The following is a 27494-nucleotide window of genomic DNA, read 5'->3' as shown; positions in this document are numbered from 1 at the left end:
GGTATTGATTTTGAACTTTGCTATCATGAAACCTTACTATTATTAATCTATCTGCCTCTGACTGACAGTTTTGATATTCAAGATGAAGATGTTACGAGCATATGTCCCACAGAAATGTGAAGAAATTTAAATTTACAAGAACATTCTCTCAACACACTTACAAAACACCTTTAATTGCCAGTGCTGCTGTAGGTAGTGTTAGTGTAACACGAGTGGCTTGCAAGTTAGTACATTACAAATCCAGACTTCTTGAGTTGAAAATACCAATCACCGGCAAAATACAATAATAATGGGATAAAAGGATGTATTCATTGGCAAACACGTAACAAAGGTAATTAGACAATCGGCTGCAGTAAGTAGAAAACTATCAAGTGATACGTATTACGAAAGGGATAAACAACACCGACGACAAGGAACCATGAAAACGCCTGTGATAGGACGGATGACCCTTCAGCCAAAAGCTACAGCCAATGAACGCTCGATATCCTATGACGCAAACTGCTTTGCATCAAATCATTGGACAAAACTCTATCAATCATGAGACGTCACTTTGCCAGTTCAATGAAACTCCGAGTGAAGCCATTGGTCAGTCACATTGACGTATCACCGAAAAGGCCCAGCGTGATTGGTCGTAGCAGCTTTCAATCACACGTTTCGCTCAATCGGGTGCCTCCTGCCACCCACAAGCGAATGACGCACGAGTCATGTGTTGTTTGTGCTGTGCTCCGTAGTGTACACACAGGGCGCGAGGAGCAGATTGGTAGCCCGCTAGGAGGATCTACCGATAATAGATCGGGTAAATGTGGTCATGTTGCAGTCGCTGGCATTGAGTTCTAGGAGCATTGACTGGGATATCTGCTTTTCATGTGGCGGCCGAGAGAAGCTCAACACTGAAAAGACTTCAGCGCGCCGCTTGAGACACGGTTCCCCCCAAACAAACATGGGGTCTCGGTCTATAAGTATGAGGTAAAGTGACCTTTAATCTCCTATCTGATGGCAAATTTCGCGAACTACCAAGAAGGCAAAGCCGCTATGTTGATGCTGGAAACGCAACAGCGGGCTATCGGGACTAACGGTAAACCTGCAACGGCGAACGGCGACATCTCTGTCGGGGAACCCCCTTCCGTACTGGATGTCGGCGGCGCTGCTTTTCATCAACCGAGTGATCAACATCAACACCACCTGGAATCACCGGCGAGGAAAGGATCCACGACCTCGTTTAACCGGGCGTACGAGGACTCTGCTGCGAGCAACACACACGCTACCTCAGCTTCCCCAGCTGTGAACTCCAGCTCTGCTGTGTCTGACGAAATTAGGAAGTGCGGTTATCTGAGAAAGCAGAAACACGGCCATAAGAGGTTTTTCGTCTTGCGGGGGTCGAGTAAACTGGGGCCGAGCAGACTGGAATACTATGACAGCGAGAAGAAATTCCGAAACACCCTGCGCTCGAGCGCTGCTGCCGCCGCCTCAGCTGGCGCCTCTCCCCCCAAAAGAGTGATCTATCTCTACCAGTGTTTCACGGTGAATAAAAGGGCAGATTCAAAGAATAAACATCTCATTGCTCTGTATACTAAGGATGAATACTTTGCTATTGTTGCTGAGAATGAGCAGGAGCAGGAGGAGTGGTACCAGGCGCTCAGCGAGCTTATGAGTGAGGGGAAGAGGGGCCACCTGGACGCGGAAGAGATTGACGATGGATACGGTACTGTGACCCCAGGGACTGACTTTAAGGAAGTGTGGCAGGTGAATGTTAAACCAAAGGGCTTGGGCCAGACGAAGAATCTAACTGGCGTGTATAGGCTCTGTCTCTCTGCCAAGAGCATCCACCTGGTGAAGCTGAACTCTGAGACGCCTTGCGTGAACTTGCAGCTGATGAATATCAGACGCTGTGGCCATTCGGAGAGCTTCTTTTTTATTGAGGTTGGCCGCTCTTCTTCTATAGGGCCTGGGGAGGTTTGGATGCAGGTGGATGATTCTGTGGTGGCTCAAAACATGCATGAGACCATTTTAGAGACCATGAAGGCGCTGAAGGCATTTACTGAGTTCAGGCCCAGAAGCAAAAGCCAGTCTTCTGGCACCAACCCGATGGGCTTTATCACTACGCGGCGACATTTGGGCAATCTGCCGCCCAGCCAGACAGGGCTCCAGCGGCGGTCTCGGACAGAGTCTGTGGTGGGCACTCCATCTAGCAGGAAGAGCAGTGGAGCGAACGGATACCGATTCCGCACCTCCAGCGAGGGAGAGAGCACAATGAACCGTCCCTTTCGCTCTGTGACAGGTAGCCTTATTCATCTCAACACAGCCCGTGCTAACCTGAGCCGGCAGGAAAGTAGCAGTGGGGCCGGAGGCCGCTACATTCGTGCCCCACCGGGCTCCAATTATCATGCCCGTTCAGCCTCGCTGCCAGTGTCACACTTCCCTTCAACCACCAGTCCGATCAGCATGTCTAGCAGCAGCGGGCATGGCTCTGTGTCAGACACCATCACTCGCCCTTCCAGCGCATCCATTTGTGGATCCCCAAGCGATGGAGGTTTCAACTCATCTGACGAGTATGGCTCCAGCCCTGGAGACTTCCGCTACTTCAGAGTACGCAGCAACACCCCCGACTCCCTGGGAAACACACCACCCATCCGTGAGGAGCACTGCCTCAATGACTACATGGCTATGGGCTGGAATCGTGACGTGTTCGGAACGAGCGCGGCTGAGGCCACCCGAGATGAGAGTGCTGATGAAGATTCACGCCCGGGGTCTTTAAGGAGGCGGACGACCTCCTTCTCCAGGTACGTTGGGGGTGCTAGTGCTGCTGGAGTAGCTGTTTATCAAAAGATGACCCAGACCACCTTCTCGCTGGACGAGGCTGTGGCTGAGAGTAGCTCTTGGAGTGGCAGTGCCCAGACTGTCTCTACCTCCTCCTCCCTCTGTTCTGACTACAGCTCCAGTTCTGAACACAGCCAGGACCGGCCCCCTAGCCTACGGCCTGCTGACGCTCCTAAGGATGATGGGTACATGCCCATGATGGCAGGTGTGCTGCCCTCCACTAGTGATGCAGACTACATGCCTATGCAACCAAATATCTTCCTCTCTGCCTCTCCACAAATCCAAAGGTCTGCTTTAAATGTTCCCCAGCACACAGACTCTCAAGGCTACATGATGATGCTCCCAGGTAGGAGTGGGGCTGCTGACTCCCCCCTCCCCTCCAGCCCTGACATTAGCAGACGAGCAGAGGCACAGAGAGCCTCTGACTGCCCCAAGAATGCAGAATACATGGATATGTCTCAGAGCAGCTCCACAGCTAATGCTCAAAAGCTTTCCACAGAGAATTATTATGCCTTGACCACTCCTGGTGTCCCCAAGTCCTACAGTCCATATTTCTCTCTCCCTCGTTCATACAAAGCGCCATCCAGAGACCAGGCTGAGCATGATGATTATGTCCCCATGAGTTCCCCAGCGAAACCAGTCTACATCTCGCCCACAGCCACCCCAGATCGCAGTAGCAGGTGCCCACCTTCTGAGTCTTCTCAGCATAATAGCTTCACGGACCGCCGTGCTGTTCGGCCGAACCGTCTGCCTCTAGGAAGGCGAAGTCACGGCTCTCTGAGAGCATGTGAAGCGGCAGTGCGGCCTTCCAGCCCTGGAGAATACATGAATATTGAATTTGGGGATCGGCCCACATATACTGCCTGCCCGTTGTCTGCTGAAGGTTCTCCATCAAACCTCAGTATCAACCGGGAGCAGCGTAAGTCCCCTCTGCCGCAGGACTACATGACTGTCGAGGTGGCTGGACTTCCACCTAAGAGTCGGTCCCCTCGGCCCTCTCTGGTTGCCCCTTGGAATCCTCCTTCATATATCCGGCCCTCCTCATCCTCCCACTGCAGCGGGCTCATGGTGGGTAAGCCTGACGACTACACAGAAATGTCCTTTGGGCCTGAGGACGAGTCGAAGAGCCCCACAGCCATGCTTGAGCACCTATGTGTTCTGGAGCAACAGTTTTTCCCCTTCAGCCCCCCGACTGAGCCCAAAGTTGTCCGTGCTGATCCTCAGGGCAGGCGGAGACACAGTTCAGAGACCTTTGTCACATCTTCGGGAGCGTCAGGTGGAAGTGGCTCGGACACCAATGGCACCGTACCTAGCAATGTTGGGGCTCAGCAGGTGGGCCGCAACAAGGGACAAACTTTTGACTGCGTTTGGATTGATAGCATGCCTTCCAGTAGTGATGTAATGCTGGGAACCACATCAGATAGAGCAAATTCCCCCTCTGTAAGGTCTGCAAGGACTATAACTGTGGAACACCAGAATGGCCTGAACTACATCTCCCTAGACCTGAGAGATGATCTCCGGCCTGGGAACGCTCATGATGCGCTTCCCTTGCCATCCCCCAGCGCTCCTCCTCCAGAGAACGGTGCCTATGCCAGCATAGATTTAATGAAATCTGAGGAGTTTACAGCAGTGTCTAAAGGTTAGCAATCTTTGATTTGACTCTAATTGTTTTTCTTGACAGTCATCCATACTGCATTACAATCTATGAAAATATTTTTTAGTAAATTAAAAGGGTTAGTTTACCCCAAAATTTGATATGCCAATTCATTTACTCACCCTTGTGTCGTTCCAAACCTGTATGCGTTTCTTTCTTTGGTGGAACAAAAAATATAGTCAAGAAAAAAAAAAAAAATCCCCATACACTGAAAGTCCAATGTTGTTTGGACCCTGTTGACTTTAATTGTATCTTCAAAATATATTTTTTGAGTGTGTTACAGAAGAAAGTAAGGCGTAGAGGTTTGGAATGACATAAGGGTGAGTAAATGACAGAATTTGTAATTTTTGGACAAACTGTTCAAAACAACTTTATTGAAATGGCCCCCCTCCTCTTGCCATCTCCTTCCTGTTGCGTTCTCTAACTCATTTGCCCAAAATGTTTATCTTTTTTTAATATCCACTTTAAGGGACTGCTATGTACTTGGCTGAGTGTGTGTTGCAGCAGGGGGAGTGAGAGAATGCAGTGTTAGTGAGTCAGTGTTCTCAGCAAGCCCTAGATGACTAATTTGTTTATCGTAGTTGAAGCAGAGATATATGTATGTATGTGTGTGAGAGAGAAAAGGTTGGTTTAAAGCTTCTGATAACTTTCTAGCATCTCTCACCCTCTCTCTTTTTCTCATACCTTTATTTTCTTTGGCAAACAGCATGCATGACTCAGGTGATGATACACAGGAAACTTTATTTTCAGGCAGCATTGCCAGCCAACTAGGGCAGCATGATATTGAAAAAAAAAACCTGACATTGTAATAGTTTGTTTTTCTGCGATATACATTGCGATAGGAAATCATTACTTGAATGGCTCTATTTAGGAAGAATTAATGATTCCAGAATGATTGGGTTGACTTTTTTATTTTATTGGAGTGAATCTGTGTAGAAAATAATTAACAAATTGCAAGCATAGATAAATACAATAGAACAAAGATACAAAGGAAATAACAGTGCTTTGTATTTCAGGTAGGCCTACATAAATTGAAAAATCTAATGTAAAATGTAAAAATAATTCATCTTTGTTAAAGCTACAAAAGTGATTTTCTTTGTATTTTGTTGTTTGATTTGTTGAACAATGCCACAGACAGCAGCAGGAATATTAGGCACGAATCCATAATGATACGCATCTGTTTTCTTTCTCAATTGTGTAGTTCACATAAGCCAGGGGCTTATGTGAACTAAACTCAGTCCTTTAGGGCCACTGTCCTGCAGAGTTTAGCTTCAGCTTGCCTCAACAGACACACCTGTCTGGAAGTTTATACTATGCCTAGGAAGAAAGATGGGCATTTTGGCATAATTTTACGTGTGTGTCTATTCAAGCACAAATAGACAAGGAGGAGACCAGAATTCAGTGTTTGCATACTGTCTGTGCTGCTCTGTGTGTGCCCACAGAAAACAGCGTGCGAAATTGAGTTCTCTTTCGTGTCGTCTTACCATCGAAAGGTTTAAAATCGCTTGAATGTTTAAATGGAAAGTTTATCATTTGCACATTTTTAGGTCCTAACAGTCTGTGATGGTTAAACTTTGCAATTAATCTGAGAAACAGGTGCTTTTCGAATCATGGTGCCTGGTCTGTACGGATAAACTACGATCCCTATACTTGACATCACACATCCTGCGATGTGACTATCGCGAATATACACATTACGATATTGATGTTAAACCCGGATATCGTGCAGCCCTACCACCAACCATCTACAGATATACTGTAGACTGCTGGGTTTTGCTGTAACATTAAGCATAATGCATGGTATGTCATTGGCTGAAGGATTCGAAATACACTGGCATGCTTTTGGGGGCACTGCAGGTAGGCTACTATGCTATTAGTCTCCACTAGTTATTGCAGGCTAATTTCACACAAACACCAAATAGGTCTCCATCTGCCATAACTTTAAACAAACAGGTTGTCCCCACCTAAACTCACACCATCGAGTCAATGTTGAGTACTGCTCAGACGAAACCGTTAAATGTTATACAGGGAGTTTGACATGCAGATGGTTTACTTGCAGTTATCTCTGCACATCTTTTTGGTATAAATTAATTTACATTGAAACACTTACACATTTCATATTTTGAATTTCGCTAATCTTGTTTGATACACTATTAATCTATCCATCTATCTATCCCATTTATTTATAGCTATAATGTGACCATGTATGTTGTCTTTCAAAAGTTAGCATGACATCTCAAAAGTGAACCTCAGTTTCATATATGGATTGCATCATCTCTGTGTTGCCTGCATGTTTATTGTGTCTGTACATGCCTGCCAGCATAAGACCAGTAACATAAACTACAAAATTCCAAACCTTTTTATCTGTGTCCATACTACATGTTGGTCTGGGTAGTTACTAGACATTACTGGATTTTTGTATGATTAGGTTTAGTTGATATCGTCTACTTGCTAGTCATGGATACTGTTTATAGGAGTCATGGATATTACAAAGTATAACCCCCCCCCTCCCCCCCATTTTCAACTACTTGCGAGCCCTGCTTTACTGTAAAATTGTTAAAACAACCAGTTCATTCATTTTTATGAGTTGATGAATTAGTCACTTTCAGTGTTGGTTCTTTTGTCGTTGTTGTTGTTGTTGTTATTATTATTATTAGTGCTGGCCACAATCCTCTAGCATCACCAGTGGTTTGCAGACCTCAGTTTGAGGACCACTGCTGCTCTATTGGTGCCAGGTGTTGGTACCAAACATGTTGTACAGTTTCATGTTTCAAGCTCGTGCATGTTTTGTTGGCTCATCCACTGGTTTCTTTGATGTGGGTTAATAGTCTCAGCATTTTACAGCATGGAGGGAGTTGTGCTGCAGGAAATGCATCAGTGTCGAAAAATGTTGTTCTTAAGCCTGCTGTGTTCATCCACCTGGAGAAACTAGGATTCAGTCCAGCCAGTTGTCTAACTCTTAATCTGTCTCTCACTCGTGCACGCTCTGCTCTTTTTCACCAGTATTATTGAACTCTTTTTCAATATTTGTAACTTTATTGTACCTCAGTAGTGCCATGTTATTCTTTGAAGTACCATGGAGTACAATGGTATGTGAATATGGAAATAATTCGGTAACGCTTCGGCGCTTCCTTTTACAGTCCTGTTACCTATGTACTTACTATGTACTTATTATAGTAATTATAATTACTGGGTAATAACTAGGTACTAACTCTGAACCTACCCCTAAACCTGCCCCTAACCCATGTACTTACCTTATATTAGCCAGTACTTTCTAGGTAAGTACACTGTAAGTACACGTAAGTACTGTACTGTAAAAGGAAGCGTTACCAATAATTCAGTGCCAAAGTACCATTTTCTCTTTGGTGTGCAGTGGTGTTCTGAAATGAGGAGGCAAAGTCCGCAGTGTGTTATTTCATGTAAATTCATGTTCCAGTTACACGTAGTATTGGCACATTTTCCAGGTTAAATAAATAAACATTACTTATACTTAAAAAATCAATATGCTTCTATTTTGCATTAATGTTCTACAATAGAACAATACTGTTCTATTTTTTTAAACCAAGTTTAAATCTAATCAAGCCATTAACCATTGTTACATTTACTCAAAATTAAAAAGTATAAGAACACAGTATAAGAACAGATGGAATATTTCATATATATTTTATTTGCTGCTTTTTTATTTGTTCTGTTTAATAGTCGGCTTATTTTTGGACCATCTGTCATCAAAGCTAAATATTGCTCACAGACACAAAGATGTGTTAATTTCACCAAGCTGATTTTGATATCTTAAGTGCGTGAGTATTTTATTTTAGTCTTCCCATTAACAGCATTATTTAACTGTTCATTTCGATCGGTTTGTGGATGCAGAACATATATTAATATGAGAGTCGGGATTTATCATGTAAACAATATAATAGGCCAATCAAAGCACGATGGAGGCAAAGACCGCAGATTCTACCCGACCTAAAAGGCCTCGGCACCCATCTTAAAATCTCTATGAACTGGCGCATATTAAAACGCGATATCAACTCATCATAAATCAACTCCTCAACTTAGTGTGTAAGTCTCCTCGCATTCCATTGCATCCTCAATCTGGCAACCCGCGTGAGCTTCGAGTCTGAGCAGGAGGGGCCGGGGGAATTTGGACTGCAGAACCCATTTCAATCGCTAGCTGTCAATCTCACATACTGCACCTTTAAAGGGATACTCCACTTTTTTTGGAAATAGGCTCATTTTACAACTCCCCCAGAGTTAAACTGTTGAGGTTTACCGTTTTTGAATCCATTCAGCCGATCTCCGGTTCTGCCGGTACCACTTTTAGCATAGCTTAGCATACATCATTGGAGTGGACAAGACCATTAGCATTTCTAAAAAAAAAATGACCAAAGAGTTTCGATATTTTTGGCGTAATGCTAGGCGTAATGATATGACGCAGCGCCTGAAAATAGGCCACCTTCCATCAACACAACGGAACTATTTTCAGGCGCTGCGTCATATCATTACGCCTGCTGCACTCATGGTACGGCAGTGAAGTTGCTTGATTATTACGCAGGAATGAGAGTATAGTTCCTAGCCATATCAGCCTAGAAAATCGCAACTTTACATTTTCCGTCGGTCTTAGTGCACGATGTAACTACAGAAGAGTCAAGTTTTAAATAGGAAAAATATCGAAACACTTTGGTCATTTTTTAATGAGAAATGCTAATGGTCTTGTCCACTTCAATGATGTATGCTAAGCTATGCTAAAAGTGGTACCGCCAGAACCGGAGATCGGCTGAATGGATTCAAAAACGGTAAAACTCAACAGTTTAACTCTGGGGGAGTTGTAAATTGAGCCTATTTCCAAAAAAAGTGGAGTATCCCTTTAAAACTCAATGAGCTCAGAGAGGCACTGCCTCTCGCGGTAACTTTAATTGTTGGTGTTGCTGTTCGACAGTGTCACTTTAGAAAAATTTTTGTTTTTATATATATATATATATATATATATATATATATATATATATTTTTTTTTTTTTTTTTTTTTTTTACGGTCATATTTCATAATATTTTCATTGTCTTTGTGGATTTTTGTACTGTGGATTTTTTGGAAGAGTGTGGAAGAAGCACTGCCTCCCTTGTCTCGGGGGAAATGCTCCTGATTCTGCTGTATCATGGTCATGACTCTGCGCTTGGGTTAGGAACTCAAAGTTAGCTGAATCTGTTTTTAAACACTGCTGCTCTGAATGATCTCACCCCACTTCAATTTGTGAGGGAAAACACCAAGTATTTCACTTGCACAGATAACCTTCACTCAAATAATTTTCCACATGTGCAAATGGTAATCTTTTCACACAAATGCTAGTGAAGTTCTTATATTGTTGAGCCCTGGCCAGGGTACTTGAGTACTCCAGACTTTCTCTCCTGATTAGTCTTTCTTTCCCCATTTCTGTCTGTCTAGTATTACTGTTTCTCCATCTCTGAATTTCTTTCATAATTTAGCCACTCCAGTAGTGCTGATGAATACTCAACCACAGCAGCACAAGCAGCTCAAATCAGCCTCTGACCAAATCAATTCAAAGACCTTCGCCATCGTTCTTATTACTGGTGGTTTTCAAAGGTGTTGTAAGCTGTTTTCAAATGCATTCAATGACCATACCACCTGACAGGTATCTCTGAATGGGCACCTGTCTCTGTGACAGCTCTACACTGGGCAAACAGCAAAAAAAGAGTCAAGGAAGTTGCTTGCCCCTTTTTTGCCAATAAGGAACACTATAAAAACATTGTACAAGTTAAGGTTTAACGAGATGTCTTTTTGCAGGTAGAGGTTTTGGAAGGAGTTTGTTAAAGTTAGCAAAATGGTAGCCTGGATGCCAGCCCGAACCCCGCCCACAACATTTTTTGGTCTTGGAAGTTCGGTCTGGACTCGATCCATTGAGGAGTAATTATGATCGGTTCAGAATTAGTCGGGCCAATCAAATTGCCAGGGCGGGCTTTATACGATGATGGACAGATGATCTGCAGTTACGTAATCATCACGTTATCAAAGAGCGCTTGGGTTGAACTGGTTTCCCTCAAAGGTGACTGCAGCTGGAGAATTGAGATGTATAGATTCCGCTATCACGTCTGTTGTAAAAGAAATCGACAGCGCATTCATTTTAAAAGACGAACGGAGAACTGCAATCAAGGCATTTGTCGATCGGAAAGATGCATTTGCCGTCCTTCCTACGGGATTCGGCAAAAGTTTATTTTATCAGCTGGCTCTGATGGTCGCTATGGGACACAATGAAAACCCTGTGGTCGTTGTGGTTTCTCCTTTGGTCGCACTCACGGAGGACCAAGTAAAAGAAGCAAAACTCATTATTTTACTACTACTACCAGCGTGCGTGCAGTTGAGTTCTGTTGACAACTATGCGTAGCTCATAAAAAAAACAATTACTGCGTTGCTCTGATTGGTTGTAGGTCTATCCAATCGAGTGCAGAGTTTTTTTTTTTTTTGGTTCGGTTAAGACACGCCTCATAATCAAAGGCCTATGGAGCAGTATCAGACTCACATTCTGACTAGAATATGAGTATGACGAAGTCAGGCTAGCAAAATGGTGCAACTTAGGCCCCATCCACACTACTGCGTTTTAGTTTAGAAACGGATAATTAAAACGAATACGATCTCCGTCCACACCAGCGTTTTAGCTGCGTATTAGAATTTATCTCCATCCACATTAAAACGACTGAAAACGCGGATCACGTGACCATTCACCAACACTGGGCATGCGCGTGCCGGTGTAAACACAACTTTATTGATTAAATTATCCCACCATGCTCTGGGTTAACCCCAAACCGACGCTCCATGTACGGTCAACGCCGCCGCTGCACACGGGAATTGTCACAGATCGCTCGAATAATAGCTTGACTCCGGCGCATGTAGGCAGTTATAGTGTTGTAAAATGCAGAATTTACTTGTACAACAGCTGCTAGCAAAGATATACGCCATGACTGATGACACCCAATCATAGAGCCGAGTGTGAGCCTCTACTACGTCATCGTTTCTAAAGTCCTCCGTTTTGACCCGTCTACACTAAAACGCCCTCCGGAGATTCAAAACGAAAAACGGATCGGCAGCGTTTCTAAACATCTCCGTTTTGGGTCTCCGTTTTTGCCGTTTTAGTGTGGACGGGAGGTGCAAACGTAGCAAAAGGTCTCCGTTTTTAAACGAAAACGCAGTAGTGTGGACGGGGCCTTAGTGAAATTTCTAAGATTGCTTGCAGCACCTTTAACCTCAATACAATAAATGCATTTGATTCTGACCTGTTGTGGGCAGGTCAACTGAGTGTGGCACTGGTATGTTAAGAAGGCAATGTTTTGTCTGTGCTTGTACCGGGGTCTGTCTGAATATGGAGTATGCACGCTCTTTGTAGTGTTGGAATGTAAATTAGCGAGTGCATAGCTGCACAGGAATGCGTTTTAATCACAACACATAGCATTTTTCAGAGCTCACTCTTGGACTATCACACATCACGAGGTAAACGGCCAAGGTAGCAGAGAACAGACCAGTTTGTTCTGTACTAAATGGTCAGATCCTCCAATTGAGTGGAGAAATGTTTGAAATGGTTATTTTGGTCTCTGCTGCATATCTAATGTAGTCTTGTCTGATCCGAGGCTGCGTTTCAGTTTAAAGCCTCATTCTGTTCATTCCCCTTGCAAACATGTACTGTAATGGTACCATGTTACAATGAAGCTATCAGATAATATTATATCGTATTATATTATTGATGTTATTTATATGATACTCATGAGTACTTATGAATACCATGATCAGGGATGTGATTTCTTTCCCCTCGTATTTATACAGATTTCTGTATTTTCCGACCTGAAAAGCATGACTGACCCATGTGAAAAAATAAGTTTTTTTGTGGCTGGTTACTTTACGATGATTGAAATTGCGAAATAGCCTTAAACAATGACTAAATAAACTACACAATGTTATTTGATTTCATGCACGCATTGCTTCTGACAGCGCTGCATGAGCTTGCTGCGCCATCTGCGGGACACCCATACATAGCATGTTAGCCAGTGTTTAAAGTGTCAAATGCGAATAAAATTCAGCATTGAAACGTGTTACTCGCCAGTTGCCTAGTAACTAGTGCCTAATAACTGAATTTTGACACTGCATGGTTGTGAGAATGTGATGTGGCTTAGTGCAACCATCAAATTGAGATATAATATAGTCTGACAAGCTGCATGTTTCAGAGTTAATTTTTAGTTTCGATTTACAGTCAATTCTACTCTGCAAGTGCTGTGTTTGAGTAGATGATAATTTGCATTTGGGAATGCAACATGCGCCAACCATCTTCCCAAATTCCCAAAGAGAATCGTTTATAAACCTGTTGTCAACAAAGATTTCAAAGGGTTTCCTTTTTTTTTTTAGCTGATCACATGCCTGCATGATTCTGTGTCTAAAAACATGGAAATACCATAGTAATTTTTTGTTAAGTGTCTGTGAACCTTTATGAAAATGGCTTATATTGGCTATATTGCTGCTGGAGCTACAGTAAAGTCTGATCGATCTCAATGTGCATGTATGGCTGGTAATAAGTGATAGTTACAAGTTCAACACTGTAACTATTATATTTTAGTGTTTACTAGGAATCCATTATATATTATAATCCATTATAATCCATTATATATATTTTTTTTCAGTGAGCTGAATTGATCATATTTGGATCAGATTTAGCAGTAAAACTCCATTTTGAAAAGCATACTTGATTGACTCTCTAATAGGACTTAATTACAGGTACAGTATTTTCTTTATTAGGCACAGTTTCTGGTGTCGTTGTTGAAATGTGCTAGCCTGGTTAAAACCAGACCATTCTCAGTTGTAACTGAGTTATGGTCTGGCAAAGCGTCATAGACAAATCATTTCCAGAGGGGCGTCACCAACGGACGTCGCGTATAGACCTAAAACCAATCAGAGCGATGAAGGAGATGACGTATGCAGAGCGGGGGGGAGAAACATCTCCAAGTGTTGTTCTTTGCTCGGTTTTTAACAAAAAGGAAACGTTCAAATCGCTTAAAACAGACGCGATAGCCGATTCGAACGAGTGATGTTCGACGGCGGCATCCATCTTTGTAATGTAGGCTACAAAATCTGCTTCAAAATCCCAGCGCTGTCGTCATCATGTAAAGGCCGCCCCAACGTTTCTGATTGGTGCCTCGATTTCGGCGGATTGGAAATGAGCTTAAATGAGCTCTTTGCCAGACTAACTTTCAGAGCAAATCTAAATTTGCCGGAAGTTGTCTGGGTTTTCCCAGGCTAGAAATGTGCTATTAGCGGGTGGCATGATTAGTTTGTCCTGTGAGCGAAAATGTGGATACTAGTGGAGTTACCTGGGAATCCCCTTATTTAGATAATTATGTGCATATAAACCCCATGAAGTGACGCACTCCATATAGTTTAAAACTGCTTTTATTGCTCCACTGTGTCATGGCTATAGTCTTTATCTCAATGAAGTAACCATAGTTTTATTTGAAAGTACTATATATTTCTTTTTGTGCAAGTTTTTAATATGGGCAAAATTACTGAGAGCAACTTTTGGATGCAAAAAGAGTCTAAACGTTGTACATAATGAAGTGCATTTGTGTTGGGAGATCTCAGTCCTCTGAGAAATGAGCTGTGCTGGGCTAAAGTCGTGCTCAAGAGGCATCATGTCCTTCTGTACATCACATATGCCTATATTTACAGCGTTATTTTGAGAGCCCACCTTATTTACGACCATGGCATGTGCTGAACAGTATTGCTCTTATTGCAGGAAATGAGGACCGCAGGTAACCGGATCCTTTTCCTGTGTTAAATTCTGTTCAAACACGCACAAACCCGCATATCCCTTTCATGCTTTACAAAGCATATGAGAGACTGAGAACAACTATACACATACCTAATTGTATAAAATGACTTTTTATCATCTTTCTTTTAAAGTCTGCTAACACATAAGAGAAACTCTCTTGTCAGAATGGGATTTTAACCAGCAAAATTATAAAATTTCTGTATTCCGCAAATGACTTAACTTACCATTTAAAAGTTTAGGTTCAGTAAGATATTTATTTATTTATTTTTTATTAGTACTTAACCTTTTAAGAATTTAAAGGACACATTACATTGATCAAAAGAGACTTTTATAATGTTAGAGATGCTGTTTATAATGCTGTTCTTTTGAGCTATATTAATCAAAGTATCCTGAATATTAATAGAAATATTAAGCAGCATCACTTTCAACATTACAATGATAATAATAAAAATATTTCTTGAGCAGCATATTAGAATGATTTCTGAAGGATCACGTGACACTGAAGACTGGATTAATGATGCTGAAAATTCAGCTTTGCCATCACATGAATAAATAATATTAACTATATTCAAATGTAAAGGATATTTTAAATTGTAATAATATTTCTCTATTTTTGTTTTACTGCATTTTTGATCTAATAAATTAAGCCTTGGTGACACTTTCATGATATAAAAAAAAAATCTTACCAACCCGAAACTATTGAACAGAAGTGTACGCTCTTTTTCTTTTGATAGATGGATTATTCATACTTACTAGGGATATAAAATACAACATATGGTTTTCAGCTTTCACCAGTATATCAGCTGGTGAATGAGACTGATCGGTCTTAAAAAAGTCCTGTATAATTAGGCTGTTTTGGGTTCACCTGACCATGATCAGATTTTAGGGGCCGATTTTGAGGTGACGTATTGCTGTGGACCAATATTGTTTGTCAGTCATTGTGGATGAGTCCGTATCAGCCTTTAGAGTTCAACCCCCATTAGTTTACTGGTATACTGAGTTACTGATCTACGTTAAGACAGACTAAAACTTTGACCCTATACACAAGCAAACAAGTTTCCCCTCCCTAAAGAGACCTTCACCCCATGTTTGTTTGCACAAACATTAGTAGATCCATGTTGGTTTTCTTTAACTATAGACATGCATAAACACACCTAAGCCTTGTATATCAACCTTTTAAACATTTCGCCAATGTGTTGAGGGTAAATTAGAGCGCATAAGGCAGCGGTGGATTGCAGTGCATGTGTGCGTGATGGCGTTTGGCACATGTTGAGGTGTTCTGTTGAGTAATACACTAGCTATCACATGAGCTTTTTAAAAACCTATGGACCCAAATTAGGGTTGAGAGATGACAGGAATGTTTTAGTCCAGAACATGGTGTGCTGAGCTTGAGTCTTTTGCACAAACACACACATGCTCACACCGATTCTTCCTGCTTAATTATTGTATTTATGACTTACTCGACCAGTGTTTATTATATTTTAATATCCGGAGTGTTCTGGTTACATCAAAGGCCAATCAGAGCCTGCCTAGCAACCACATCATAAACCCCTGTGCGGCACACTTTATTATCTGTCCTGTCTCTGTCTTTTTCACTCTCTATATTTATCTGTCTCTCTCACTCGCTTCACATAGATTCAGCTTCAGTCAGTGTATGTGTAACATGCCTCAGTCCAGGATCAGTGTAGCAAAACACAAGTTGAACTTGTAACTTATTTGGTAGGTTACAAGTTCAACTATAGGAATAGGAATGCATGTTTGGCCAAAAAAATCATAATGGGAAATAATGATATATTAATGTTCGTGCTAATAATAACTGGAAGTATGACTTTTTTTGTGTAATTTACAAGTGATTAATTTGAATGAATATTTTTTTTTTAAATGAAATGTAATACTTGTATTCAGCAAGGATGCATTCAATTCATCAAAATTGACAGTAAAGGTAATATTGATGCAATACCAAATTCTGTTCTTTTGAACTTTCTATTCATCAAACAATCTTGAAAAAAATTACAGTTTTTGACTTGACATTTAATACGAAATGTTTCTTGAGCAGCAAATCAGCATATCAGAATGATTTTTCTGAAGGATCATGTGACACTGAAGACTGGAGTAATGATGCTGAATATTCAGCGTATCATAATTGCATATTTTCAAATAGAAAACAGTTGTAATTGTAGTAATATTTCACAAAATTACTATTATGTCACTGTTTTTACTGTTTGTTTGTTTGATCAAATAAACGCAGCCCTGGGGGTGCATTGTGTTCTTTCAAAAACATAAAAAATACCCACCCCAAAACTTTTTAATAATAGTGTACATTAATAGACAGCACAGTTAGCACATTACATAAAGAGTTACTTATTGCAAAGATACATCCACCTTTTGCAGCTTACAGTTTGGTTGATTTACCTGCTTGTCTCTTAATTTAAGACTGTTTCCTGGCATACTGTAGGTGGCTCAGACAAGCTTAAGTCCCACCCAATGTCCTCTTGTATCATGAATTATGTGGCCAGTCGCCATGGTGAAACAGAGCGCCCTGCAGCAGTTTAGCTGTTTTCGTTTAGAGAACTTTCCACAGAAGGTGATTTGTGTGTGTGTGTGATTGTGTGTGTTTGCCACATTCAGGTTGGCTGTGATTTGGTGTTAGTGGGTCATTCCTGTCTAGGTGAGGCGCTTCAGTGTCTTAATCACATGATTTGGCTCTCTGTGCCAGTGCAGTCCTACTGGACGATTGATATCCACCCTTCATAAGTTCATCTACTAGTGAAAGAAGAGGCTCCCATAGGGCCAGAGGACAAATCTCACTGTCATTGGCTGGCAGAACAGCACCGTATATAGGCTTGAGCAGCAGTGGTTTGATCATTGTTTCCCCTAAATGAGACATGTAAGGCTGGACGATATGGCCAAAAAATAATCATGATAAAAGTTTTAATATCAGTCGATACCTGCTGCTAACAGGTGATAATTGTTTCAAGTCATGAAACTGGGTTGTGTTGTGACTTTGGCACAGTTTGCAGTGCAGGCTGCAATATTAATCCTATTACATGTTTTGTCTCTTTAGAAATGCACATTTGACAGTAGCTTGAGTTGACAGCAGTAGTAGTAGTTTGAGTTAGGATGTACAGGTGTAACATCTGTAAATTGTAACAACCTAATTTTTATATGGTAAAATTGAAATATTCTGACTGTTTGAGCTTTATTAAAATGAACCATTGGTCTTTCATAGTAGCATACATTTAGATCAAAACCACAGTTAAAACCATGCATATAGCACCTCAATACTATGGTAAAATGTAACTGTTTTCTATGGTATCTTTTAGTATAGTAAGCTCACGCTGCGCTGCTGTTTGAACTTTGAGCCAAGGGGATAAATGGTCCGTGTGGTGCTACGGTTACCAATGCTACGGTTCAAACGAGTAGCGTTGTTTCGTTATATTTAACATTTAATGAACTCTTGTTATCATTTTATCGAGGACAATTATATCGCAATAATTATCGCTATCGTTTTATCGCCCAGCCCTAATGGCATTCTTGTAATGTCTGATTGGTATGGAGTTTGGTGCCCATGCAGATGCCATTCAGTTTTTTTAGGACTGTTTGAGAAGATGGATGGCTCAGATCTATTCCAGGGCGGTGGTTAATATATAACATTTGGCCTACCAAAAATGGCCACCTTAATCTTGTGTGCAGGTAGGGGTGGTGGTCAGGTTGTGGTTGTCACTGTGGGGTAATGATTGCATCAAGGTCAGGAGGAACTCTGGGACCTTTGGTACCCCATCGGACCTGCCCTTGAACAATGAACCAGTGGCATTCCTGCCGCTCCAGACGCCGCTGTGCGGAGAGCTCTGAAAGTGGTGGCATTGTGCCCCCACCACCATTGTTGGGTCAGACAAAGCCCTTTATCAAAGGCACTGTTTGTGTGCACCAGGGTCAAAGCAGGCCACCGTACACCGTTGATGGCAATGACAGGTGAAGGGCACGTGGTGTTATCCTTAGATGGGACGGGTAGGACATGGTAAAACTGGATAGAGGATGAATGTAAAGATAGTTATGTAAATGAGATAAAGGTCTTGCTAACAATAGTGTTTAAAAGTGTTATTTTGCTGTATTTTTTCACATTCAACAACTTTCAGCATTTTTGGTTTTTCAGTTTTAGACACACAAATGTTGAGTTCTTAGAATAAACTTTATTGTATTTTATTTCAAAGGAAACAAGATATTATTGATACATATTTCAACCATAAATATGAAATGTTGCTTCCTTTTTGAAGTTCCCCAAAATGTGAGATGCTGGGTTTACTTCCATATTTAACCACATGGACACACAGCTTTTTGGTGGATTGATTTATTTTTTGCCCTCACTTGGTTCCTCCTTTCAGACAACCAATGTAATAAAATGATCTGCATGCAAAACTCACAATCACTATTAGTTGATCTTTTGACACAAGTTAATTTGCATATAATCAACAATATGTTTAAGTTTGAGGTTGGTTTTTAATTTGTTTTTAAAAGAAGTCTTATGTTCACCAAGGCTGCATTTATTTGATTAAAAATGCAGTATTATTCAAAATAACTTTTCAATTTTAATATGTAATTTATTCCTGTGATGTCAAAGTTGAATTTTCAGCATCATTACTCCAGTCTTCAGAAATCATTCCAATATACTGAATTACTACTCAAGAAAGGTCTCTTATAATTATCAATGTTGAAAACAGTTGTGCTGCTTAATATTTTTGTGGAAAATAGGATACATTTTTTCAGGATTCTTTGAATAAAGCGTTCAAAAGAACAGCATTTATTTGAAATAAAAATATTTTATAACATTGTGAATCTTTACTGTCACTTTTGATTAATCTTTGATTAATCCTTGCTCAATAAGTGTTAATTTTATTTATCCCCAAAGCCTAGATTTACTGTTTCGTTTTGATGTGAACCTTGAAATCTGTTTTGTCACCCCAAACCCAATATTATTATTAAGCTGACTGCAATCATTGCAATCAAGCGCAATAAGCTGTGAAAGAGAACTGAATTCGGGACCGCATGCATCTGAGAGGCGGCATCTGTGCTCACGCTTCGGGTGTGTGTCCGTCAGTGGAAACACCGCATTGAGTCCTTTTTCGCAACTTATTGTGAAAAATTACACTCGTGTCTAACGTGTCAACTTTTAGTACTGCAAAGTTAAAGTGTAACTTTGTATTTGAAATTAATGAAATGATGCAAATCGGTTGAAGATAGAATCGCGATTCATGTGTAAATCGATTTTTCCCCCCATCCCTAACAACCTCAATTTCATGCAGAAATCCTTTTATTTTAGTACTATATATGTTATTAATATGTAATCGTCATAGCACAGAATCGGCCCTCTTAAGAGTCCTGAATGATGTAATGGTCACTACCAATACCGGGCAATCTGGGGCTTTGGTCTTGCTAGATCTTAGCTCTGCATTTGACCTGGTCGATCACAACATTCTCATATCACGCCTAGAACCATGTGTGGGCTTTTGGGGCAGGGTGCTACAATGGTTCTGTTCATATTTATCTAATAGGAGTTATTCTGTCTGCATCGGGCAACAGTCTTCGTCTGAAATGCAAATCGTCTGCGTTCCTCAGGGCTCTATTCTTGGCCCGGTACCGTCTAATCTGTACATGCCCCCTTTGGGTTCTATTTTACCTAGATAATGGGGTATCTTTTCATCTGTATGGTGATGACACTCATTTACTTGCCTTTGAAGCGTGATAAGCTTGCTTTAAAGCCAATATTGGATTGTTTGGATGAACTAAAACTCTGGCTCGCTAGTAATTTCTTGAATCTTAATGAGAGCAGAACCGAAATGACCTTGTTTGGTTCAAATTCACTCATGATTTTGATCTCCAAACGCTGTTACCATACAATACCACCTGTGTTCGGAATCTGGGGGTTTTGTTTAATAACAACCTTAAATATGATAAACGGATAAGTGCTGTGGTTAAGTCCTGTTTTTATCATCTTTGTCTTTTAGCCAGGGTTAAGCCCTTTTTGTCTAAGATCTTTGAGACTGCTATGCATGCTTTTGTAACATCCCGATTAGATTATTGTAACTCTTTATATATTGGTGCCCCTCAGATGTGTATCACACGCTTGCAATTAGCTCAAAATGCCGCAGCACGGCTCCTCAAAGGGAAGTGTAAAAGTGAACACATTACACCGGTTTTGATCTCGCTTCATTGGCTACCAGTTAAATACAGAATTGATTTTAACGTTTTGTTATTTGTTTTTAAGTCTTTCCAGAACCAGGCTCCACAATACCTATCAGAACTATTACATCCGCCCTCACAGTCAAGATCACTCCGATCGGGGGACTCTGATCTAATATCTGTTCCTAGAACTAGACTTAAAAAAAAAAAAGGGGTGATTTGTGCTTTTGCGGTCATCGGCCCTAAGTTATGGAATAGCCTACCGGATTGCATCAGATCCGCCCATACTTTTGTCAATTTTTAAATCCACTTTGAAATGTTATCTTTTTTCAATTGCTTTCAATAGATATCTTGAGTATCATTATTTTTTTATATATATTTTACCTTAGTTCATAGGTTTTCCATTTGATTGTTCTTTATTTTGCTTTACTGTTTTATGTGTTTTCTATCTTATTGTTTCCTTGGCTTTTGTAAAGCACTTTGGTCAATATCAGTTTTTTTTAAATGTGCTATATAAATAAAATTGTATTGTATTATTATTATTATTGCTGTTATTTTACCTGTATACCTTTCTTGTGCAGGATCACTTAGTGATGATGAGCTGCTCCACCTGTGGATGTGTAATTTTTTATTATGTAGAGAGAAGAATGGCAAGAAAGAGAGACAAATAAATTCAACATTAAAAGGTACTGAGACGACAACACAGACATTGTGGTGGGGACTCTTAATTTAGAAGCCCGTTTAAATTCATCTGAATCATTCTTGAGTGCAACACTACATTTCTGAATCCGTTTCTTCCAGAAGCTGCCATATAGAGTAGTGAATTGCTCTGCAAGCAAAATGACAAATTATTTGGGAAACAAGTCAGCATACAACATTTGCTGTGAGCTTACATAGCATCCCTGTTGCTTTCTTGATTTGCAAATTGTCGTCTTTTTGGATTCTCCTTTCTTCATGATGAAACCGAGCACCTCGCTAAACTGAAGGTGATCTTAATGACACAAATCAGCTCTCCATGCCAACACAGTTCTTCTGGTCCGATGACGTCTGTATGGGATAGTGCCACCTTTCGTAAGTTCATCTACTAGTGAAAGAAGAGACTCCCGCGGGGTCAGGGGCAATCCCACTGTCGTAGGCTGGCAGAACAACGCCTAAAATAGGCCAGGAATTAAAGGGAGGCAGCAGTGGTTTGGTCATTGTTCCACTTATAGCGGTGGCCTGCTGTGGCATCACACTATGATATGCTTGTGATGTGTGTGTGGTGACGCACATGGAGTTTGGTGTTCAGCAAGTGACGCAGATGGTCTTGTGCTGCAGTTCACTTTTTAGGACAGAGGACGACTGAATGGTATCTCTTTGATTCCACAAAGGTGGTTAATATATAACACATCAATGACCCAAACTGGACAGGCTCAGATTAAAAATGGTCATTTTGGTTTGTTTGCAGGAGTAGGGGTAACCTCTTGTTGGCTTCCTTTTCTGTCTTAGATTATTATTATATTTTAAAAAAAATTGAGGAGGCACCAGTGACAGCCAGTGATATATATTTTTTATTGTATGGAAAAGAGCATCTTTGTCATTTTGACAGTGGGGTTTAGAGTGACAATGGTGGGTAGATTTTAAAGCAAATGATCTGTGGAAGATGCAGCTAGTTCCCAGCTCCCAAAACCTATTTGACCATTACTTTCATCACTCCCTTGTATAATTTGGGTTTAATTTTTCAAGTTGTTAGTTCCAGTGTTGCCAGATTGGGCCAATAATTTCCAGCCCAAAAGCTCACCAAAACCCACCCAAAACTTTAACTGCCAAAATAATTTGATAGAATTTGATTGCTATGTCAATTAAGGTTGATAAGCACCATTTTTATATCCTTAAAACAAAATAATGTTGATAAAATAAAAATAAATCAAATTCCCAGGAAAACGGATCAAAACAGGGCAAATACATTAAAGAGAATTAGCAAATATTAAAATGTCTAGGTGGAAACTGTCAAAACGGCAATCAAGAAACTAACCGATAACTTAAACCCTCGGAAAAAAACATGCATCAATTTCAATGTCAAGAGTAAGAAGTCAATTTAAGTGCGAAAAGTGCCCAATACAGGTGATCGAAATAAGCAGTCATTTCGCACGTTAATGCAAAACACCACAGCTAAAATGTGTCATTCATTGATGCATTCTGTACTGTACGATAATCCGACAACAAAAAAATAGCAACAACAACAAGAATGCTCTTACCTTTGTGTTGCGTTTTAACTTCAGACAGAACGTCTTTCGGTAAGTACATATTGTAGAACATAAAACAGAACTTGGCACAGTCAAAACGGATTAATCGTTGACAACTCTTTCAGCAGCTGTTGGGGATAATCTAGATGGTTTAATAGTTTCAGATGTCCTGATCAGTGTGCACATGACGATGAACAGGAGTCGTCCCATATTTGATTTCAATTAAGTCATTCAACTGTGCTCTCAGAGTTAGTTATAGGCCTATTTTTAAAGAGCCTTCGAGTCACCACAGGTGTAATCCACGTTTGGAGAGTTGGGTCACTCTCTCACTCTTTACTAGATATAACTTGCTGTGTATTTATGCCACTTTGTTAAAGCAATCAATTAAACCTATACACAGCTACAAGTTATCGCGCTAAAAACCCACCAGTCATGAATGATCACGTCTACCTGCTGATTGGCTAGAGTGTATGCTCGTCTGTGACGTCAACGCCAGCCGACTTTGCGGTTGGCCTGTGTGTTTAGTAACGTCACAATGACTGATTTTATGGAGTACTGTACATGCAAACATTGAGTTTTGTTTATTAACCTATAAGATTTAGATGTTTGAAAACTGCTGAACTGATCCCAAACCAGCCCAAATTTTGTCTACCTTCCCAAACCAATTTTTACCCACCCAGTCTGGCAACACTGGTTAGTGCCATATTCCCTGGCAAACTGTATTGTGGTTTGCTCCAAGGCAGGAAAAACTGAAAACTATTGGAAGCTGAAAGCTGAAAGCTGTCATTCTCTCTTTAGGGCATGCAGGACAATAAGGATGGCCCACGGGCCCTGGGCTAGTTGGCCGATCTGTCACTTGCCCCTTTGGGGCAATGATGCGATGCCACTGAAATTGTTACATTCATTGATCTTCTAAATTGATTTTTATGCCATGCACTTAAGACTGATTTGGGTGGATTTAAACAGGCATCTAGATAAGGAGTCCCTTAGTCTTCTTAGTATCTTTTACTGTTGTATTTATTTGTCTCTCTTTCTCCCCGTCCTTCTCACCTTTCTTCTCTCTCTACTTAATACAAAATTTCACATCCACAGGTGGAGCAGTGATCCTGCACTAGAAAGGTAGAAGGGTATATAGTAAAAAACAGCAATGATAAAGTAAAACGGATATACAGTACTAAAATAAAAGGATTTCTGCAGGTGATTTGTGGTTGTGTTTGGTAATGTGTGAACCCATCTAGGGCACCATATCAGTCAGAATGTTTTTTCAAAATTCTTAAGTTTTTGTTCTATGTTATGAGGCCAAGTCCAACATGAATGACATTCCAATAATTAGAAAAGGCTTAAATATAAAAAGCTAAAAATAAAAACACTTTAATTCAGCAAGGATGCATTGAATTCATCAAAAGAGAGTAAAGACATTTATAATGTTATAAAAAATTTCTAATTCTAATAAATGCTGTTCTTTTGAATTTTAAAACTGTTTCCACAAAAATCGGAAGCAGCACAATTGGTTTAACATTGATAATAATAAGATTTTTTTTTCTTGAGCACCAAATCAGATCATGATCACATCGGATCATGTGACACTGAAGACTGGAGTAATGATGCTGAAAATTCAGCTTTGCCAGCACAGGAATTATATTTTAAAGCAATAAAATATAACTTATTTTAAATATTAATAATGTTTGCCAATATTACTGTTTTTACAGTATTTTAGGTCAACTAAATGCAGCTTTGGGGAGCATTAGAGACTTCTTTCAAAAACATTAAACCTATTACTGACCCCAGATTTGTAAACTGTAGTGTGTATATATTTGAGCAAATATTAAAATGCATTGGTATTTAATTTTTTTTAGCATTCCTTTGTGGCGGGGCCAGTGAAAATGTTTGCCAGCAGCCATATCACCCTGTAGCCCAAGACTGGTTGCCCACTAAAGCTAAGCAGGGCTGAGCCTGGTTAGTACCTGGATGGGAGACCTTCTGAGAAAACCAGGTTGCTGCTGGAAGAGGTGTTAGTGAGGCCAGCAGGGGGCGCTCACCCTGTGGTCTGTGTGGGTCCTAACGCCCCAGTAAAGTGACAGGGACACTATACTGTCAAAGAGCACCGTCCTTCGGATGAGACGTTAAACTGAGGCCCTGACTCTCTGTGGTCACAACAAATCCCAGGATGTCTTTCGAAAGAGTAGGGGTGTAACCCCGGCATCCTGGCCAAATTTGCCCCTTGGCCTCTGTCCATCATGGCCTCCTAATCATCCCCATATATATATATATATATATATATATATACCAATTGGCTTCATCACTCTGTCTCCTCTCCACCAGTAAGCTGTTGGGCGTTCTGGCGCAATATGGCTGCCGTCGCATCATCCAGGTGGATGCTGCACATTGGTGGTGGTTGAGGAGATTCCCCCTTCTATGTGAAGCGCTTTGAGTGCCGAGAAAAGCGCTATATGTAATGAATTAATTATGTTGACAGGGCAATGTTTTTGTTGAGCCTTGGGCTGTATCAGAAATTGGATTATATGAAGGTGGTTGATATGTAACATCTGGGCGACTGGTTACCTTGATCTTGGGCTGCTTTGTGTGTGGGCAGGAGTGATGGCAACTTCTGTCTGTCCTAAACAAAACTTGAAGACTCATATTTCTAATAAACAGAAGACGACACCCATGCGGACTCCAGTAGATGTGGTTTTAAGTGGCTTCTCTCCTGGTAAACTCAGGTTGTGGTTGTCAGTATGATCGGGAGGAACTCTGGGACCTTTGGTGCCCCATCGGACCTGCCCTTGAACAATGAACCAGTGGCATTCCTGCCGCTCCAGACGCCGCTGTGCGGAGAGCTCTGAAAGCGGTGGCATTGTGCCCCCACCACCATTGTTGGGTCAGACAAAGCCCTTTATCAAAGGCACTGTTTGTGTGCACCAGGGTCAAAGCAGGCCACCGTACAACCCCACTGCTCACCAGAGCTGTAACGGGATCAAGATGGCAATGACAGGTGAAGGGCACGTGGTGTTATCCTTAGACGGGACGGGTAGGAGATGGTAAAACTGGGTAGAGGATGAATGGAAAGATAGTCATGTAAAAGAAAAAAGGTCTCTCTCACAATACGCAAGCCGTTACTGTACGCTGATGTATGAATGAACATGACACACTGGCTGATCCCCAAACACTGAGTGTGTGAATGTAGCCTAAATGTCCTTCCAAGTAAATTTAAATGTAGAGTTTTGTTACGGACAGCTCTGCTTACAACTTTTTTTAGTCCGAGCGCACATATAAACATTGAACGCTGCACATGGTGCTCATCAAATATGGTAAACAGAAGCTCAACCACGCTTGCTTGATCTGCAAGAACGGACTTTTCAATGGGGCGACCAAAATCTCTCTGGTTTTTAATATTATTTGTTTTTCCAAAAATGACGTGCGGGTGAGTAAATAAGGTCGTTTTCGCGTGAACTAACCCTTTAAACACTATATGGCACGTGACTGAACCATCAATACACTGAGTGATACGATTAATTGAAGGGTAGGGATGGTATCCCATCTTCACATAGTACATGGGTTAATCTTTTCTCTCTTTTTCTCACTACAGACTAAGGACTGTCCCATCAAGCTCCTGCAGAGATGCCGGATAACGTGCGAGCCCGAGCACACAACCCTGTGACAGCAAAAGGATCCTGAGTTTTGTTTTAATGGACTCTTATGGTTATTTTTATTTGTATGTGTGCTGTCTCAGAGCACATCCATACGTTCTGTCTTGTATGAGTTCAGTGCTTTGTGATTTGTATCACAATGTTTTATCTGCTGCATAAAAAGGGAGGTTCATCTTACCAAGACACCATAATCCACAAGTCTGGTTTAGACAGGTGCATGCTGTTTACAAGCATCACGCGTATGTACAAATTGTATTTATTTCCCATAAAGATTTCAGGTGCAATTACAGATTTTAGTGTTTGTTTACCGTTTGCTTAACAGAGAGAACATATATCGGTACGGTACAGACTGCAGATGGGATGTGACTGTACAGCAGTAGTGTCTTTCTTTTTTTTCTTTTCTTTTTAATGAATGTCTGTCTGCGTTAGGTTCTCACTTAAAGTTTCACGCACATCTTCAGTTTTGGACCGTAGAAACATCCTCTTTTGTACTATCAACACTGTTCTTCAGTGTCTGTGAGTGTCAGGCTAGTCATGCCGTTTCAGTCTGCTTTACCCAGTGCAGGGACAGGTGTTTTTCACCGTGCCTTTTTGGCATGTGGCGCAGCCCAAACTTAGCCTTTTCGTATCTGTTCCCGTACTTATTTTTGACCAGCATCATCTCCTCTTTGCCAAGTGTGCTGTAGAGAGGGAGGAAAAGAGGAAGGGTCTATTCTGGGACTCCCCTGATGAAATCTGCTGCAGTTGCTAAAATGACACTCAGATGAGCACAGAGTTAGTGATTTATATCATCCCAATAAATATAAATGTGTTCTCGAGTTTTGTTTTGGTACCCACAATTAATGAACTGTAAGGGGATATCCTCTTTACTTCGTGAACAAACAGCACAATACGAAGGTATGTCTGTATACAACTTTATGCATGCTGTTGGCAAGATCGTAGGATCTCCTTCAATAGACAACATTAAAACAGCCTCAACATTTCATTCATATTTTATTTATAATTAATTATATTCAATATTTTAGTATTACCAATCAGCTGCTCTTTGTTCCATGATACTCTTCTCTCAGTATTGCGGTATGTCCTGTTTTGATCAGGAAGTGGTACAGTTCATCGAACTGAATTCTGCATTGTTCTCTAATATTTTTTCAAA

At 40.9% G+C, this 27494-nt stretch overlaps 1 protein-coding gene across 1 annotated transcript; it reads left to right on the top strand.

Annotated features, from left to right (window-relative positions):
• The first annotated feature begins 708 nt into the window (after positions 1-708).
• Positions 709-26497, top strand: LOC130091191 (insulin receptor substrate 2-A). Its single transcript, XM_056258936.1, has 2 exons — positions 709-4456; positions 26281-26497. The coding sequence occupies exons 1-2, from the start codon at positions 994-996 to the stop codon at positions 26283-26285; spliced, it is 3468 nt and encodes a 1155-aa protein (XP_056114911.1). The 5' UTR covers positions 709-993; the 3' UTR covers positions 26286-26497.
• The last annotated feature ends 997 nt before the right edge of the window (positions 26498-27494 follow it).

This window comes from Rhinichthys klamathensis, unplaced genomic scaffold (assembly GCF_029890125.1).
Source record: "Rhinichthys klamathensis goyatoka isolate OS25496 unplaced genomic scaffold, OSU_Roscu_1.1 h1tg000161l_1, whole genome shotgun sequence".
NCBI lineage: Eukaryota > Metazoa > Chordata > Actinopteri > Cypriniformes > Leuciscidae > Rhinichthys > Rhinichthys klamathensis.
Note: the sequence above shows the minus strand (reverse complement) of the source record. Positions and strands in the feature narration are given on the sequence as shown.

Coding starts and splice junctions, on each gene's coding strand:
- LOC130091191 (XM_056258936.1), top strand. CDS start 994: ATGGCAAATTTCGCGAACTACCAAGAAGGCAAAGCCGCTATGTTGATG.